The sequence below is a fragment of the Bos grunniens genome, chromosome 2, assembly GCF_055505025.1.
Source record: "Bos grunniens cultivar Pamir isolate PY7600 chromosome 2, Bosgru_T2T1.0, whole genome shotgun sequence".
Classification (NCBI taxonomy): Eukaryota; Metazoa; Chordata; class Mammalia; order Artiodactyla; family Bovidae; genus Bos; species Bos grunniens.
In genome coordinates this window covers 19,214,352-19,232,967 of record NC_141166.1, presented here as the reverse complement: position 1 = coordinate 19,232,967, position 18,616 = coordinate 19,214,352, and the positions used below count along the sequence as shown (strand labels likewise).

Here is an 18,616-nt window from a genome sequence, read left to right as displayed (position 1 = left end):
CAGAGAGAAAAAAATGGAAAGAATCTTGTGACAGTTAATTTTATGTGGCAACTTGGCTGGGCCATATGCCTAGATAATTGATTGAATATTATTCTGAATGGAAGTGAAAGTCACTCAGTCATATCTAACTCTTTGCAACTCCATGGACTACACAGTTCATGGAATTCTCCAGACCAGAATACTGGAGTGGGTAGTCTTCCCCTTCTCCAAGGGATCTTCACAACCCAGGAATCGAACCCAGGTCTCCCACATTGCAAGCGGATTCTTTATCTGAGCCACAAGGGAAGCCCAAGAATACTGCAGTGGGTAGCCTATCCCTTCTCCAGCAGATCTGCCTGACCCAAGGAGCAAACCAGGGTCTCCTGCTTTACAGGCAGATTCTTTATCAATTGAGCTATCAGGGAAGAAGAGAAATGAAAGGCAAAGGAGAAAAGGAAAGATATACCCATTTGAATCCAGATTTCCAAAGAATAGCAAGGAGAGATATGAAAGCCTTCCTCAGTGATCAGTGCAAAGAAATAGAGGAAAACAATGCAGTGGGAAAGACAAGAGATCTTTTCAAGAAGATGAGAGATACCAAGGGAACATTTCATGCAAAGATGGGCTCAATAAAGGACAGAAATGGTATGAAGCAAACAGAAACAGAAGATATTCAGAAGAGGTGGCAAGAATACACAAAAGAACTGTACAAAATAGATCTTGATGACCCAGATAACCACAATGGTATGATCACTCACACTCACCTAGAGCCAGATATCCTGAAATGAAAAGTTAAGTGGGCCTTAGGAAGCATCCCTATGAACAAAGCTAGTGGAGGTGATGGAATTCCAGTTGAGCTATTTCAAATCCTGAAAAAGATGATGCTATGAAAGTGCTGCACTCAATATGCCAGCAAATTTGGAAAACTCAGCAGTAGCCACAGGACTGGAAAAGGTCAGTTTTCATTCCGATCCCAAAGAAAGGCAATGCCAAAGAATGCTCAAACTACCACACAATTGCACTCATCTCACACACTAGCAAAGTAATGCTCAAAATTCTCCAAGCCAGGCTTCAACAGTACATGAACTGTGAACATCCATAAGTTCAACCTGGATTTAGAAAAGGCAGAGGAACCAGAGATCAAATTGCCAATATCCGTTGGATCATCAAAAAAGCAAGATAGTTCCAGGAAAACATCTACTTCTGCTTAATTGACTATGCCAAAGCTTTCTACTGTGTGGATCACAACAAACTTGAAAATTCATCAAGAGATGGGAATACCAGACCACCTGACCTGCCTCTTGAGAAATCTGTATGCAGGTCAAGAAGCAACAAGCTTCAGAAGATGGGATTTCCTGGTTCCAAATCGGGAAAGGAGTACATCAAGGCTGTATATTGTCACCCTGCTTATTTAACTTATATGCAGAATACATCATGTGAAATTCCGGGATTGATGAAGCACAAACTGGAATCAAGATTGCTGGGAGAAATATCAATGACCTCATGATATGCAGATGACATCACCCTTATGGCAGAAAGTGAAGAAGAACTAAAGAGCCTCTTGATGACAGTGAAAGAGGAGAGCGAAAAAGTTGACTTAAAGTTCAACATTCAGAAAACTAAGATCATGGCATACAGTCCCATCACTTAATGGCAAATAGAGAAACAATGGAAACAGTAAGAGACTTTATTTTGGGGGGCTCCAAAATCACTGCAGATGGTGACTACAGCCATGAAATTAAAAGATGCTTGCTCCTTGGAAGAAAAGTTATTACAAACCTAGACAGTATATTAAAAAGCAGAGACATTACTTTGCTGACAAAGGTCTGTCTAGTCAAAGCTATGGTTTTTACAGTAGTTATGTATGGATGTGAGAGTTGGACTATAAAGAAAGCTGAGCACTGAAGAATTGATGCTTTTGAACTGTGGTATTGGAGAAGATTCTTAAGAGTCCCTAGGACTGCAAGGAGATCCAACCAGTCAATCCTAAAGGAAATCAGTCCTGAATATTCTTTGGAAGGACAGATGCTGAAGCTGAAACTTCAATACTTTGGTCACCTGATGAAAAGAACGACTCATTGCAAAGACCCTGATGCTGGGAAAGATTGAAGGCAGGAGGAGAAGGGGACAACAGAGGATGAGATGCTTGAATGGCATCACCAACTAGATGGACATGAGTTTGAGTAAATTTCGGGAGTTAGTGATAGAGAGGGAAGCCTGTTGTGCTGCTGTCCATGGGGTCACAAAGAGTCAGAAACAACTGAGTGACTAAACTGAACTGACTCTTCTGAATGTTCCTGTGATGGTGCTTTTGGATGAAATTCTCATTTAAACCAGTGAATTCAGAGTAATGCAGATTGCCCTCCATAATGAGGGTGGGCCTCATCCAATCAGTTGAGGCCAGAATGGACCAAAATGCTGACCTTCTCCAGCAAAAGGAATTCTGCCTTCAGATTTCAGATGCAACATGAGCTCTTCCTTGTTCACCTGCAGATTGCCTCTGTAAGAATTGCAACTCTTTACTGAATCTTCAGCCCAGCATCCTCCATTAGATTTTTGATTCCCCAAGACTTCATAATGGTAGAGCCATAATGAACACCATGAATTAAATGATGCTTGCTCGTTGGTAGAAAAGCTACGACAAACCTAGACAGCATATTAAAAAGAAGAGATACCACTTTACCAACAAAGGTCCGTATAGTCAAGCCTATGGTTTTTCTAGTAGTCGTGTACAATTGTGAGAGTTGGACCATAAGGAAGGCTAAGCACCGAAGAACTGATTTTTTCAAACTGCAGTGCTGGAGAAGACTCTTGAGAGTCCCTTGGACAGCAAGGAGATCAAACAAGTCAATCCTCTAGGAAATCAACACTGAATATTCATTGGAAGTGTTGATACTGAAGCTGAAGCTCTAATACTTTGGCCATCTGATGTGAAAATCCAACTCATTGGAAAATACCCTGATGTTGGGAAAGATTGAGGGCAGGAAGGGAAGCGGGTGACAGAGGATGAGATGGTTGGATGGAATCACCAACTCAATGGACATGAGTTTGAGCAAACTCAGGAGATAATGAAGGACAGGGAAGCCTGGTGTGCTGCAGTTCATGGGGTCTCAAAGAGTCAGACATGACTTAGTGACCAAACAACAATAACAATGAACCTATTCCTTAAAACAAATGTCTTTAATTGATTGACTTATATATGTGTGTGTTTGTGTGTACATGTACATGTATATAATATTAATAAATATTAAAATTACATAAATTTTCTATCTATATACAACCCCATATAACACAGACACACATAGAGACACATGTAGATATATCCTATTGGTTCTATTTCTCTGGAAAACTCTGATTAATACACATCTCTTACTCTTGGGAGACAGAGTCGTGAAACCTAACTGATCAAAAGAAGGCTAAAGGTCCACATCAGAAAGAGCCATGACAGTTACCTTTAAGGTAATTAAAGAATCATCAAACAGGCAGCAGCCAACCTTGCGGACAAAGTTCAAGAAGGAGTGGTCAACAGCCAAAGATTCTTGCATAAAGAAGATCAGAATTAACCCTTGTAACAAAAGCAGTCTTCAAAAATAGAGAGCTCCCAGTCTCCCACTTTGTCCCCCCTCCCCTTCCCCACCATGCCCACCTGTCCATTCTCAAAGTCTGTGTCTTTTTTCCTACCCGGAAAACAGGTTCATCTGTACCATCTTTCTAGATTCTACATATATGCATTAATATACGATATTTGTTTCTCTATTTCTGAGTTAGTTCACTCTGTATGACAGACCCTAGGTCCATCCATGTCTCTACAAATGACCCATTGTATTCCTTTCTATGGTTGGGTAATATTCCAGTGTATATATGTATCATAACTCTTTTATCCACTCATCTGCCGATGGACACTTAGGTTGCTTCCATGTCCTGGCTAATGCAAATAGTGCTGCAGTGAATACTGGGATGCATGTGTCTCTTCGAATTATGGTCTTCTCAGGGTATATGCACTGCCATGTGTAAAGTGATAGTTAATGGAAACCTCCTGTATAGCAGTGGGGGCTCAGCTCCGTGCTCTGTGATGACCTACATGGGTCTACACAGGTGGCATGGGGGTGTCGAGGGAGGTCCAAGAGGGAGGGGATATATGCATACATATCTGGGTTGAGAAGATCCACTGGAGAAGGGAATGGCTACCCACTCCAACATTCATGCCTAAAGAATTTCATGGACTGAGGAGCCTGGCAGGCTCCACGGGGTCACAAAGAGTTGGATACAATTGAGCAACTAACACCACATGGTTGATTCACTTCATTGTACAGCAGAAACTACACAACACTGTGAAGCAACTATACTCTAGTTTTTAGGAATAGCTCCTAAAAAGCCTTCCCAGGTTGGTGGGATATCTAAGAACAGCGAACAAACGCTTTGTCACAAACCACCCATCACTCGAAATTGTGAAATATTCTCCAGCTAAAGCACTTCCAACAAAAGAGAAATGAGTTCCATTATCAAATGAGAGTAGTGTGGAAGTAACAGAATTGCTTTTATTTTGATGGATGATCTAACAAAACAATAGAAAAATGATTAGAAACAATAAAATTAAACCACCAAATACAGTTCTTTTTGTTTTGTCCGATGGAATAGATTCTTGCATTAGGTGAAAGGTTGGACTATATAATTTCTAATTTTAAGAAACAATAAAAAGAAAGAATCTTGAGAACAAGTCTTTTATTACTAGCAAACTACTCCTAAATCTCTTCAACAGCCATGACGACAATCACAGAAACCCACAGGACTCAAATAGACATAGGAAAGATTCCCCACCTTTCCATTCTCACTCCTACCATGGCTCGTTCAGCTTTTGAGGAACAATAAGGCTGGTTTCCAGACATTTCTCTCCAAGATAACAATGTGGTAGGTCTATGAACAACATGGTAATTCCAGCCTAACCACTTGCTTACAGTCACCAGGGGGTAATTATCGTGTCTCAGATGAGATGACTGGTCACAGTTTCCTTAAATTCAATGAAGGTAAATGCAGGCTTTGACAGAATCAACAGCACTTTAGAAGCACCTGGTGTGGAACTGGGAGGTGCAGACGGAGGGTAGAGGTGTTATCTCTGGCCAGGGCACTCAGAGCTCTTCAAAGGAGCTGGAGCCATAAGAAGCTGTGCTGACGTTAGCCTGGATTCCAAGGCTTTTGAGTCATTTTTTCAAAGAAACAAAGAGCTCTGACATTTGCCAAGTAGCCTGCCAGGTGCTAAATACGTCTACCGCCTTTGGAATAAGTCCATTCTAAGAGGCAGAGCCTCTGAGCTAAGCTTTCATGCAGATGAAACCCAAAGGCAGGCCAAATGTCACCAACACGGATGTCTTAAGATAACCTGGCAAATGCTTTTCAGCTGAAAAGTGTCCCCAGAAGGGTCACATTATAAGAGAAAGCACTCTATGAGTCCCAGATTCCAAGCATAGCCCTTGGTTCTTCATTGAAGACATTTCCCTGCCATCCACATGGCTTTTGAGGGCTAACCAGGCTGCAGAATTGGTCACTGGGAATATTAAGAATGAATTTGGGGAGACTTCCCTGGTGGTCTAGTGGCTACAAATCTGCCTTGCAATGCTGGGGACACAGGTTCCACCTCTGGTCCAGGAACTAAGATTCCACATGCCACATGCCACAGAGCAACTAAGCCCGCATACCACAACCAGAGAGTTCATGCAACTCAATACAAGTTCCTGAGGGCCTCAACTGAGACCCACCATGCCACATAAATAAAATAAATAAGACTTTTTTTTTTTCCAGTTCCCATTTATTTTTGGCTCTTGGGGCAATTATTATTTTTTTTCCTTTAAGACTTTTTTAAAAAGTTTTCTTTTTTTGATGTCCTTTCTCAAGCTTTTGTCAAGCATAGTAGAAAAGCTTTTGTATACAATATAGACAAAATAAGTATAATATATATTTTAGAAAACTTATGCATTTTTGCCTAACTAAAAAATTTATGACATTTTGATTCCACTTATTTGACTTAGTATGAATAAAATGCTAGATTTCCCATTTAAAAATAGATATGCAATGAGCAACAAAGGTTTACTGTATAGCACAGGGAACGATAGTCAATATCTTGTGATAACCTATACGGGAAATAATCTCAACAATAATATATGCGTATGAAAGTGAAGTGAAAGTGAAAGTCGCTCAGTTGTGCCCAACTCTTTGTGACCCAATGATAGTCCATGGAATTCTCCAGGCAAGAATACTGGAGTGGGTAGCCTTTCCCTTCTCCAGGGGATCTTCCCAACCCAGGGATAGGACCCAGGTCTCCCGCATTGCATATGACTGAATCACCTTGCTTGCACACCTGAAACACTGTAAGTCAACTATACTTCAGTAAATATATATTAAAAAGAAGAGTGAATTTGGGGAAGACCCTTGCGCCTCCTCTTTGCAGCCTCACTGGGAAGATCTGATGATTTTCCACCTCGAGAGGCTGGCCTTCCTCAGCCTCTCACGTTCATCTCTTCTAGAACTTCCTTATCAAACAAGTACCCCACTGCTTCCATCACTTCTCACACTTCTGTACTAACTTGGATGGTCACAGAAGAACACTCAATAGCCTTTATTTATTTATTAATAGAATAAGTGGATAAATAAAGCTTCCCTTCAGAGGTAAAGTCTCTGCCTGCAATGCAGGAAACCCGGGTTTGATCCCCTGGAGAAGGAAATGACAATGCACTCCAGTACTCTTGCCTGGAAAATTCCACGGGCTACTGTCCATGGGGTCGCAAAGAGTTGGACACGACTGAGCGACTTCACTTTCACTTTCAGGATAGAGAAGAAGTAAGTCCAAGCTGGCCAAGAAAGAAGAAAACAGGAACTCTCAGGCTTCCCCATGTGATGTCAGATGCTAAAGAGAAGGGGAGACAAGGCTCAAGTCTCTTGTTTTTTAAGGTTTTTTTTTGATGTGAACCATTTTTTTAAAGTCTTTATTGAATTTTCTACAATACTGCTTCTGTTTGATGTTTCAGTTTTTTGGCCAAGAGGCATGTGGTATCTTAGCTCCCTCACCAGGAATTGAACCCATATCCCCTGCCTTGGAAGATGAAGTCCTAACCACTGGAGCACCAGCGAGCCCCAGGACTCACGTCTTCCAGAGCTGATGGCCCCGGTCCACAAAGGCCAGAGTGGATCAGCCTTCTCACCCTGCCTCCTCCCCAATCCTTCTTACTTTTCCCTCACTTCTGTAACTCTGTTGTCACCACTAGGGACACGCAGTCTCAGAAGGGAATTAGGTCACAACAGGGAAATAGATAACTGTCTTAGCTTTTCTTTCTTCTGCTTCTCTTGATTCTGTGACCAGATATGATAATTACTTCTCACAAAATCTCTACTTGTTACCAAAGTAAGGGGGTCCAGCACTGCACAATTTTCCAGTATTTACCTTGAAAATTATATGGAAATTTATATATCTGTAAGTTGCATACAAATAATTGAAACCAGAAATTTGGGGATATTTTCAGCAAATGCACTTGCTCTCTCCTCTTTCATTCTTTATACACACATACACACAAACACACAACATATATATGTGTGTGTATATATATATATAGGCTTCCCTTGGACTGCAAGGAGATCAATCCTGTCAATCCTAAAGAAAATCAGTCCTGAATATCCATTGGAAGGACAAGTGCTGAAGCTGAAACTCCAATACTTTGGCCACCTGATGGGAGGAATTGACTCATTGGAAAAGACCTTGATGCTGGGAAAGATTGAAGGTAGGAGCAGAAGGGGATGACAGAGGATGACATGGTTGGATGGCATCACCAACTCAACAGACATGGGTTTGAGCAAGCTCTGGGAGCTGGTGATGGACAGGGAATCCTGGCGTGCTGCAGTCCATGGGGCTGCAAAGAGTTGGACACTACTGAGCGACTGAACTGAATTGATGGGCTTCCCTGGTGGCTCAGACAGTAAAGCATCTACCTGCAACTCAGCAGACCAGGATTCAATCCTTGGGTTGGAAAGATCCCCTGGGGAAGGAAATGGCAAGCCACTCCAGTATTCTTGCCTGGAAAATTCCATGGACAGAGGAGCCTAGGGGTCTGCAGTCCATATACATGTATATGTATATGTGTATATGTATATACACATATACATGTGTGTGTGCTTATATGTAAATATACCTTAATGTAAACATGCATTTGCAAATCTCCCAGGTGTCCCCCTCACCTCTGACGGCTTCGTGGAGCACCTTCCTCTTCCTGAGCACTCCAGGTCATTTGCACGGCTCTCCCCCGGCACACAGGTGCTGGTCTTCACCACCAGAGTCAAGCGCAAAGCCACGATAGATTTAGTAACAGAATCATTCACAAAACCTAAAAGAAAGCAGGATAATAGGAAATGTAAAGCTTGACCAACATTCTTTTGACAAGACTATGGATATAGATTACACAAGAATCAATTCTGGCAAAAAAATCAAAATGCAGTAAGTCAGGCCAAGGAATAAAGTACGTGGCCAGTGGTCATTCAGACCTCGGGCCATTAAGGTAGGACATTCTTCCCAAGAATCACAAGGAACGCCTGACTCGGAGGACCCCAGGCACTCCGACATCACCTGAGATCCTTTTCCTGCCCTCTAGGGGCCACTCTGTCTGAATTCCAGCCCTGCTTTTGAAGCTGTCTTTTCCCTGGGAGCCACTATCTTGCAACTCCCAGCTCTCCATTCTCTTGGCTACTTTGAGTAGTCGCAAGCAGTAAATCTCCCCTGCTATGGGTTTGTGTGAACAACTCAGTGCCCTCACAGTGGCATGCAACATGAGACACATTTTACATTGAATTTATTACTAAATATCAACTTGATCACCAATCTGACTGCATGGTATCAACTTCAACCACTTCAGTATTCTTGCCTTGAGAACCCCATGAACAGTATGAAAAGGCAGAAAGATAAGACATTGAAAGATGAACTGCCCAGGTTGGTAGGTGCCCAATATGCTACTGGAGAAGAGTGGAGAAATAACTCCAGAAAGAATGAAGAGACAGAGCCAAAGCGAAAACAACGCCTAGTTGTGGATGTGACTGGTGATGGAAGTAAAGTCTGATGCTGTAAAGAACAATATTGCACAGGAACCTGGAATGCTAGATCCATGAATCAAGGTAAATCAGAAGTGGTCAAACAGGAGATGGCAAGAATGAACATCAATATTTTAAGAATCAGCAAACTGTTTGTCGGTTGCTTCATTTGCTATTATTTTCTCCCATTCTGAAGGCTGTCTTTTCACCTTGCTAATAGTTTCCTTTGATGTGCAGAAGCTTTTAAGGTTAATTAGGTCCCATTTGTTTATTTTTGCTTTTATTTCCAATATTCTGGGAGGTGGGTCATAGAGGATCCTGCTGTGATGTATGTCAGAGAGTGTTTTGCCTATGTTCTCCTCTAGGAGTTTTATAGTTTCTGGTCTTACGTTTAGATCTTTAATCCATTTTGAGTTTATTTTTGTGTATGGTGTTAGAAAGTGGTCCAGTTTCATTCTTTTACAAGTGGTTGACCAGATTTCCCAGCACCACTTGTTAAAGAGATTGTCTTTAATCCATTGTATATTCTTGCCTCCTTTGTCGAAGATAAGGTGTCCATATGTGCGTGGATTTATCTCTGGGCTTTCTATTTTATTCCATTGATCAATATTTCTGTCTTTGTGCCAGTACCATACTGTCTTGATAACTGTGGCTTTGTAGTAGAGCCTGAAGTCAGGTAGGTTGATTCCTCCAGTTCCATTCTTCTTTCTCAAGATCGCTTTGGCTATTCGAGGTTTTTTGTATTTCCATACAAATTGTGAAATTATTTGTTCTAGCTCTGTGAAGAATACTGTTGGTAGCTTGATAGGGATTGCGTTGAATCTATAAATTGCTTTGGGTAGTATACTCATTTTCACTATATTGATTCTTCCAATCCATGAACATGGTATATTTCTCCATCTACTAATCTCAAAAATATACAAGCAACTCCTACAGCTCAACTCCAGAAAAATAAACGACCCAATCAAAAAATGGGCCAAAGAACTAAATAGACATTTCTCCAAAAAAGACATACAGATGGCTAACAAACACATGAAAAGATGCTCAACATCACTCATTATCAGAGAAATGCAAATCAAAACCACTATGAGGTACCATTTCACACCAGTCAGAATGGCTGCGATCCAAAAGTCTACAAATAATAAATGCTGGAGAGGGTGTGGAGAAAAGGGAACCCTCTTACACTGTTGGTGGGAATGCAAACTAGTACAGCCACTATGGAGAACAGTGTGGAGATTCCTTAAAAAACTGGAAATAGAACTGCCTTATGATCCAGCAACCCCACTGCTGGGCATACATACTGAGGAAACCAGAAGGGAAAGAGACACGTGTACCCCAATGTTCATCGCAGCACTGTTTATAATAGCCAAGACATGGAAGCAACCTAGATGTCCATCAGCAGATGAATGGATAAGAAAGCTGTGGTACATATACACAATGGAGTATTACTCAGCCATTAAAAAGAATACATTTGAATCAGTTCTAATGAGGTGGATGAAACTGGAGCCTATTATACAGAGTGAAGTAAGCCAGAAGGAAAAACATAAATACAGTATACTAACGCACATATATGGAATTTAGAAAGATGGTAACAATTACCCGGTGTACGAGACAGCAAAAGAGACACTGATGTATAGAACAGTCTTATGGACTCTGTGGGAGAGGGAGAGGGTGGGAAGATTTGAGAGAATGGCAATGAAACATGTAAAATATCATGTAGGAAACGAGTTGCCAGTCCAGGTTCGATGCATGATGCTGGATGCTTGGGGCTGGTGCACTGGGACGGCCCAGAGGGATGGTATGGGGAGGGAGGAGGGAGGAGGGTTCGGGATGGGGAACACATGTATACCTGTGGCGGATTCATTTTGATATTTGGCAAAACTAATACAATTATGTAAAGTTTAAAAATAAAATAAAATTGGAAGAATTAAAAAAAAAAATAAAAAAATAAAAAATAAAATAAAAAAAAGAATCAGCAAACTAAAGTGGACTCGAATGGGCAAATTTAATTCAGATGACTATTATATCTACTACTGTGGACAAGAATCCCTTAGAAGAAATGGAGTAGCCCTCATATTCAACAAAAGAGTCCAAAACACAGTACTTGGATACAATCTCAAAAACGACAGAATGATCTCTGTTCGTTTCCAAGGCACACCATTCAATATCACAGTAATCCAAGTCTATGACTCAACCAGTAATGCCAAAGACGCTGAAGTTGAACGGTTCTATGAAGATCTACAAGACCTTCTAGAACAAACACCCAAAAAATATGTTCTTTTCATCATAGGGGACTGGAATGCAAAAGTAGGAAGTTAAGAGATACCCGGAGTAACAGGCAAGTTTGGCCTTGGAGTACAAAATGGAGCAGGGCAAAGGCTGACAGAGTTTTGCCAAGAGAACGCACTGGTCATAGCAAACACCCCCTTTTAACAACACAAGAGACGACTCTATACATGGACATCACCAGATGGCCAATACCAAAATCAGATTGATTATATTCTTTGCAGCTGAAGATTGAGAAGCTCTATACAGTTAGCAAAAACAAGACCAGGAGCTGACTGTGGCTCCAATCATGAATTCCTTATTGCAAAATGTGGTTTTAACCATTTAATAAACCAGGACCAATCATAGCTGAACGCTGATTGCAAAAGCAATAATATGTCATAATTATCACTGAATGATGATCTTTATGTCAAGTATAGCTATCTGTACATAGTAGATAGAAATAAATGTCAAATAAATAATAGCCTCCAACTGGAAATAAGGAAATAATACTGTGAGGACTATGCATCAACAAGATAATTATTTTGCAAGGACTGATGCTGAAGCTTCAATACACTGGCCACCTGATGTGAAGAGCTGACTCGTTGGAAGAGACACTGATGCTGGGAAGGACTGAGAACAGAAGGAGAAGGGGGAGACAGAAGATGAGATGGTTGGATGGCACCATGGACTCCACGGACATGAGTCTGAACAAATCCCAGGAGATAGTGAAGGACATGGATCCTGGCATGCTGCTGTTTATGGGGTCACAAAGAATCGGACAGGACTTAGAGACTGAACAACAACAACAACAAAGACAGTGTACCTTTTTCTAGTAAGAATATTCATTTGTTTAGGAATAATTTTTAATTTCAAAATGAACAACTTATAATTAACACCTTCATCACCCAGAAGAAAGATTCCTGCGTTACCCAGAAAAGATGCTTAAGACAGGGGAGTAGAAATGATTCTAGACAGCCATGCCTCTCTAAATCCCCAATTTTCTCATGTAAGTAAAGGTAGCAACCCCTGAAGAGAGTAACCATAGAATTTATCATCAAAACTGGGGCTCTTTTAACATCAAAAAAGGATGCTTTTTATGGTGACAGTTGGACACAGGCAGACAGTGAGGTTGTCTGACAGGTTCACCCCCTGCTTCTTGTACCCTGGAAAGCATCTAGGAACAACAAATCTGCAAAAGGCAAAGCACTATGGTAGTGCAAGGGATGTTTCAACAGGCAGAAGATGGGTTCAAAACAGCAGCAGAAAATTTAACTCCGTTCACAAGCATCAAGGTCATGTTGGGAAATTGACCCAAGTCACAGTAGAGACCCACCTCAACTTCAAGTTTGTAGTTAGGAGCCAGTGTCTCAGTAAAGATGGACATGGCAAGTCAGGAGGAGTGCTTTTTACACCCATAGAGGGTTGCTCTCTTCCTAAGATTTCCTATTGAAAACTTTATGGTAAATTAGCTTTGGAACAGAAGGAAAAGGATGGTTTAGGCAAACGCACCTCCTCTGTAGAGTTTCAACTTCTCAGCCGTGGCCCCGCGTCGTGCAGACACTGCACACCTCCTCCTCACAGTGCCTTCACACGCCCTGATCACCCCAACTCTGCAAACGTTCCCACAGCACCTCTCCCTGGAATACGCCTCCTCCTCCTGTCATCATAGCTCAGATCCCACCCTATCCCACCTTTACCACTACCACCACCTGGGCTTCCTATTACCCCCCCTGCCAATGCAGGAGAAGTAAGAGACTCAGGTTCGATCCCTGGGTCAGGAAGATCCCCTGGAGAAGGGCACAGAAACCCACTCCAGGATTCTCACCTGGAGAATTCCATGGACAGAGGAGCCTGGCAGGCTACAATCTATGGGGTCACAAAGAGTCGGACACAACTGAGAGACTAACACACACACCTTATTCACGAGCAATACCCCAGTCCTTTCCCAGCTGCACAATGTCAATCCGCACTGTTACATAGAGGTCTCTGATTATTTTATGTCGTGGATGATTACCTACCAAACTGCCCTTACTGAAACTTCCTTGAGGGCAAGGGACAAGCCTCATGGAGGTGGCAAATAGGAATTCAGGATATAGGTGCATACAGGACCAGCACAGCACAGACAAATCCCAAAGAGGATTTTCCAGAATGTGTTGTCAATCTGAGTGCACTTGGAAGAACAGCCATCATTAGAATATACAAATTCCAGCTTACTGAAAAAAAAATGCTCATCAACTTTGATAGACAAATAGAATCTGGAACAACATAGGGGAGCTACCAGAATTCTTATTCTAAAAGACATTTTACCCATAATATAATGGAGGTAAAAATCAGATAGTAATTAAAAATGTATTTGTCTATTTCGCTGCTTTGTTCTCTAGTTTCACATCAAATTACTTGAAAAATCTACAGCATCTGTCGCCTTCATAAGCATTTAGATCACAGAATGTTCTCTAATTATCCAGAAGATACATCTCTTCAATGGTTATTTTAAAAATTCTCTTCAACTATTTACTAAGCCAGTAGAAATTTAAATGAATAAGCAGTTTAAATGAATGCACAATATGGTTTTCTGAATAGTTTGGTTTCACTTTCTCAGCGAACATTTCTTACACTCACTTCTACAAACCAGGCATCGTACAGGATTTTAAGGTTACAGGGAGGGGTCACCCTTGGTTTGTGCTACTCCAAACTTTCAGTCAAGAGCAGTGGTCTTCACTAGTTTTTGTTTTGTTTTGTTTTTGGAGTATAACTGTTTTACAATGTTCTGTTAGGTTTCTGTTGCACAACGAAGTGGATCAGCTCTATGTATATATGTGCTCCCCTCCTCTTGAGCCTCCCTCTCACCTCCCCCGCATCCCACCCATCTAGGTCACCACAGAGCACCGAGCTGAGCTCCCTGCGCTTACAGCAGGCTTCCTCTATTCCACTATTTCACACATGGTAACGTATATATGTCAATCCTAATCTCCCAATTCATCTCTCCTTGCCCTTCCTCCCCTATGGCCACGTATCCATTCTCTATGTCGTGTCTCTATTTCTGCCTGAAAATAGGCTCATCTGTTCCATTTTTCTACATTCTGCATATATGAGTTAATAAACAATATTTGTTTTTCTCCGACTTACTTCACTCTGTAAGACAGACTTATAGTCCATCCACTTCTCTACAAATACCCAATTTCATTCCTCCATTGTATATATGGACTACAACTTCTTTATCCATTCATCCATCAGTGGGCATTTAGGCTGCTTCCATGTCCTGGCTACTGTGAATAGCGCTTCAGGGAACACTGGGGTACGTGTGTCTTTTTGAATTATGCTCCTTAACTAGTTTGAAATCAGATGTTTCACAATTTTGCAGGGGATTTTTCCAAGTACCTATTTCCAGGCTCCAACACAAACGATTCAGTAGCAATTGTCTGGGTAGGCCCCTGTAGGCATGTGTTTTAAAAAGACTTCCTAAGTAATCTGGACATGTGCTTCCACTTAAGAACCACTGGGCCAATAGAAAAACTAATCTCAGTCACGTAAGTAGTGTTCTTGTGAAGGTAACAATCACCTTGAATTAGAGACACGCATGTGAGCCTCTTGAAAGCACATTTTACACATCTATTTTTGAAAGTCTACACAACTCTGATATTTAGGCCATATTCCCTCACTCATCATAGTCTCTAAACTTCCTGGAGACAACTTTGATACAAGTTTCTCTATTAGCTTTACTTGCTTAATAAGCCTGAGTATTTTGATCTTCAAATCCCTTAGTAAACTATTAAAGAAATCAGTCTTTGCAGCAGAGTGTCACACATTCCTCCATCATTTCTGATCATGTCACCTAATCATGCGAAAGTGAGTCCGCAGCATGACAAGCATGTTATTTTCAGCAGTCACTCTTCACACGAGGAAAACGGTGCCCAGCGGCTCCTTCGAGGTCTGGTATTTCGGTAAGTTGCTTGCACCTCCCTTTGGCCATGTCTAAGGGGGAAATGCTTGGAGTTCCTCCTACTGAAAAGTGTGCACGCGTGCACGCCCTGTGTGCCGAGTCTCTTCAGTCACCTCCGACTCTTTGCGACCCCGTGGACTGTAGCCCACCAGGTTCCTCTGTCCATGGAATTTTCCAGGCAAGAATGCTGGAGTGGGTTGTCACTTACTTCTCCAGGGGATCTTCCCCACCCAGGGATTGAACCCACACCTCCTGCATCTTCTGCACTGCAGGCAGATTCTTTACTGCTGAGCCACTGGGGAAGCCCACTGAAAAGTAATCCCATCCAGTTTAAGTTTCCTCAAAGTGCAGCTGGGTTAAAGCAAAGTAGCCCTCAGGAGAGCCCACATGCCAGGAGCAGAAAGTGTGCTCTATGGTCTATTCAAAAACTGGAGAACTCATGCCACATGGGAGGCTATGAAATTGCTCAGGCAAAAGCCTGGCTCACATTAAAAGCAGGAATCTGAAATAAAACAGAATTCACCTTTTGAGAAAAGAAGTTCTTCAGGGCTTTATGGGTGATCACTGGAGAGCTGCTGAAAAGACAATGTGACCTCTTTGACTCAGCCCTCAAACAATGGCACTTCTAACACGCTTGTAAGAAATGTCAAGCAAATGGTCATGAATTTTCTCTCTTCCTTAATCGTATGTAATCAATATATGTAACATAATTCCTGAGACAGGCCTGGATAGAAAGGCTTGTCCTTATATTCAGAATTCCAAGATCTGTAGACCAACTGATCAGCTAAAGACAAAAACTGGCCAAGTCAGAATAAGGGTGACTGCCCGGTTCTGTCTGCAGAGCTGCTTGAGAATGAGCTTGTGTCAACACCTGTGCCTTCTATGGTCTTTTCAAAAACTGGAGAACTGATGACACATGGGATGCTATGAAGTTGCTCAGGCAAAAGTCTGGCTTAAATTAAAAGCAAGAAAGAAGACTAGAAAGAGTATAAATATAAAAGGGAAAGGGAAATAAAAAAGAAAAGAGGAGGGAAAAGAAGAGATGGAGGGGTGGAAGAAGGAAGACGGAAAAAGCAAAGCAAAGCAGGAGATAGAAACTTCATTAGACACAGGAAAAGGAGACACTCAAGACAAGGAAAGCAGAAATGGAGAAAAGGAAATGAAGGCTTCCTGGCAAAAGTTTCAGGGGTTCTCCCACCTTTTGTCAAGGAAGGATATCTCATCATCTTCTCACGTTTGCGGCCTTAGATTCCTTCATTCCGACCACAAGGCATGTAAAATTAGAGTTCTCTGAAAATGTTCACGGGTAAACATTTGTTTGAATCATAACTGTGTTCAATCCAAGTCTATGATTCTGATTATGAGGCTAAAGTGCTGAGTCTCTCTAAGAGGAGAAATTGTGCATCCCATGTGCGTAACCCAACTGTGGGGGGAGGGTGGGGGGGGGGGGGCAGGGCGAAGGGCAGAACAGGACAGATCAGATCAGTCACTCAGTCGTGTCTAGCTCTTTGCGACCCCATGAATCACAGCACGCCAGGCCTCCCTGTCCATCACCAACTCCCGGAGTTCACTGACTCACGTCCATCGAGTCAGTGATGCCATCCAGCCATCTCATCCTCTGTCGTCCCCTTCTCCTCTTGCCCCCATTCCCTCCCAGCATCAGAGTCTTTTCCAATGAGTCAACTCTTCACATGAGGTGGCCAAAGTACTGGACTTTCAGCTTTAGCATCATTCCTTCCAAAGAAATCCCAGGGCTGATCTCCTTCAGAATGGACTGGTTGGATCTCCTTGCAGTCCAAGGGACTCTCAAGAGTCTTCTCCAACACCACAGTTCAAAAGCATCATTCTTCAGTGCTCAGCCTTCTTCACAGTCCAACTCTCACATCCATACATGACCACAGGAAAAACCATAGCCTTGACTAGACAGACCTTTGTTGCCAAAGTAATGTCTCTGCTTTTTAATATGCTATCTAGGTTGATCATAACTTTTCTTCCAAGGAGTAAGCGTCTTTTAATTTCATGGTTGCAGTCACCATCTTCAGTGACTTTGGAGCCCCCAAAAATAAAGTCTGACACTGTTTCCACTGTTTCCCCGTCTATTTCCCATGAAGTGATGGGACCAGATGCCGTGATCTTTGTTTTCTGAATGTTGAGCTTTAAGCCAACTTTTTCACTCTCCTCTTTCACTCTCATCAAGAGGCTTTTGAGTTCCTCTTCACTTTCTGCCATAAGGGTGGTGTCATCTGCATATCTGAGGTTATTGATATTTCTCCCGGCAATCTTAATTCCACTTGTGCTTCTTCCAGCCGAGCATTTCTCATGATGTACTCTGCATAGAAGTTAAATAAGCAGGGTGACAATATACAGCCTTGACATACTCCTTTTCCTATTTGGAACCAGTCTGTTGTTCCATGTCCAGTTCTAACTGTTGCTTCCTGATCTGCATATAGGTTTCTCAAGAGGCAGGTCAGGTGGTCTGGTATTCCCATCTCTTTCAGAATTTTCCACAGTTTATTGTGATCCACACAGTCAAAGGCTTTGGCATATAGTCAATAAAGCAGAAATAGATGTTTTTCTGGAACTCTCTTGCATTTTCCATGATCCAGTGGATGTTGGCAATTTAATCTCTGGTTCCTCTGCCTCTTCTAAAACCAGCTTGAACATCTGGAAGTTCACAGTTCACATATTGCTGAAGCCTGGCTTGGAGAATTTTGAGCATTACTTTACTAGCATGTGAGATGAGTGCAATTGTGCAAGAGGGAGAGTTAAAATCACTCACCAGATGATATCTGAGCTCCAGACAGGAAGCAGCATTTAGGCTGAGCCCTGAAGGCTAAAAAAAGAGCCAGTGAGGAGAGCTGAGGACATCATCAGATCGATGAGGAGGTCAGTGTGCCAGGGGCCAGTGCCCAGATGAGGATACAGAGGCAGGAAGGGCTAGATCAGAGGGGATCTCGTGGGCCTTAGTGTGATGAGCACCCACGAAAGAGTGTGGAAAACACGAGCTTTATGCTTTTTCTTTTTTTAATAAATTTATTTTTACTTGGATGGTAATAGCTTTACAATATTGTGTTGGTTTCTGCCATACATCAACATGAATCAGCCATAGGTACAACCAATGTCCCTTACCTCTTCAATCTCCCTGCCACCTCTCGCCCCATCCCACCCCTCTAGGTTGTCACAGAGCACCAGGTTTGAGCTCCCTATATCATACAGCAAATCCCACTGGCTCTATATTTCAGGAAAGATATATTTAAGGAAAGATTGAGGGCAGAAGGAGAAAGGACCTCAGAGGATGAGACGGTTGGATGGCATTACCAGCGTAATGCACATGAACTTGGGCAAACTTCGAGAGATGACAAAGGA

The 18,616-nt window shown here is 42.1% G+C and overlaps 1 protein-coding gene across 2 annotated transcripts in view; it reads right to left on the bottom strand.

The window, feature by feature from the left end:
• Nucleotides 1-18,616, bottom strand: part of DNER (delta/notch like EGF repeat containing) — a 390,866-nt gene that overhangs the window by 186,692 nt on the left and 185,558 nt on the right. For both annotated transcript variants that reach the window (XM_086337448.1, XM_086337457.1), the window contains exon 5: nt 8,200-8,345. In XM_086337448.1, the coding sequence (XP_086193574.1) occupies nt 8,200-8,345 (146 nt within the window). The remainder of the gene's footprint in view (nt 1-8,199; nt 8,346-18,616) is intronic.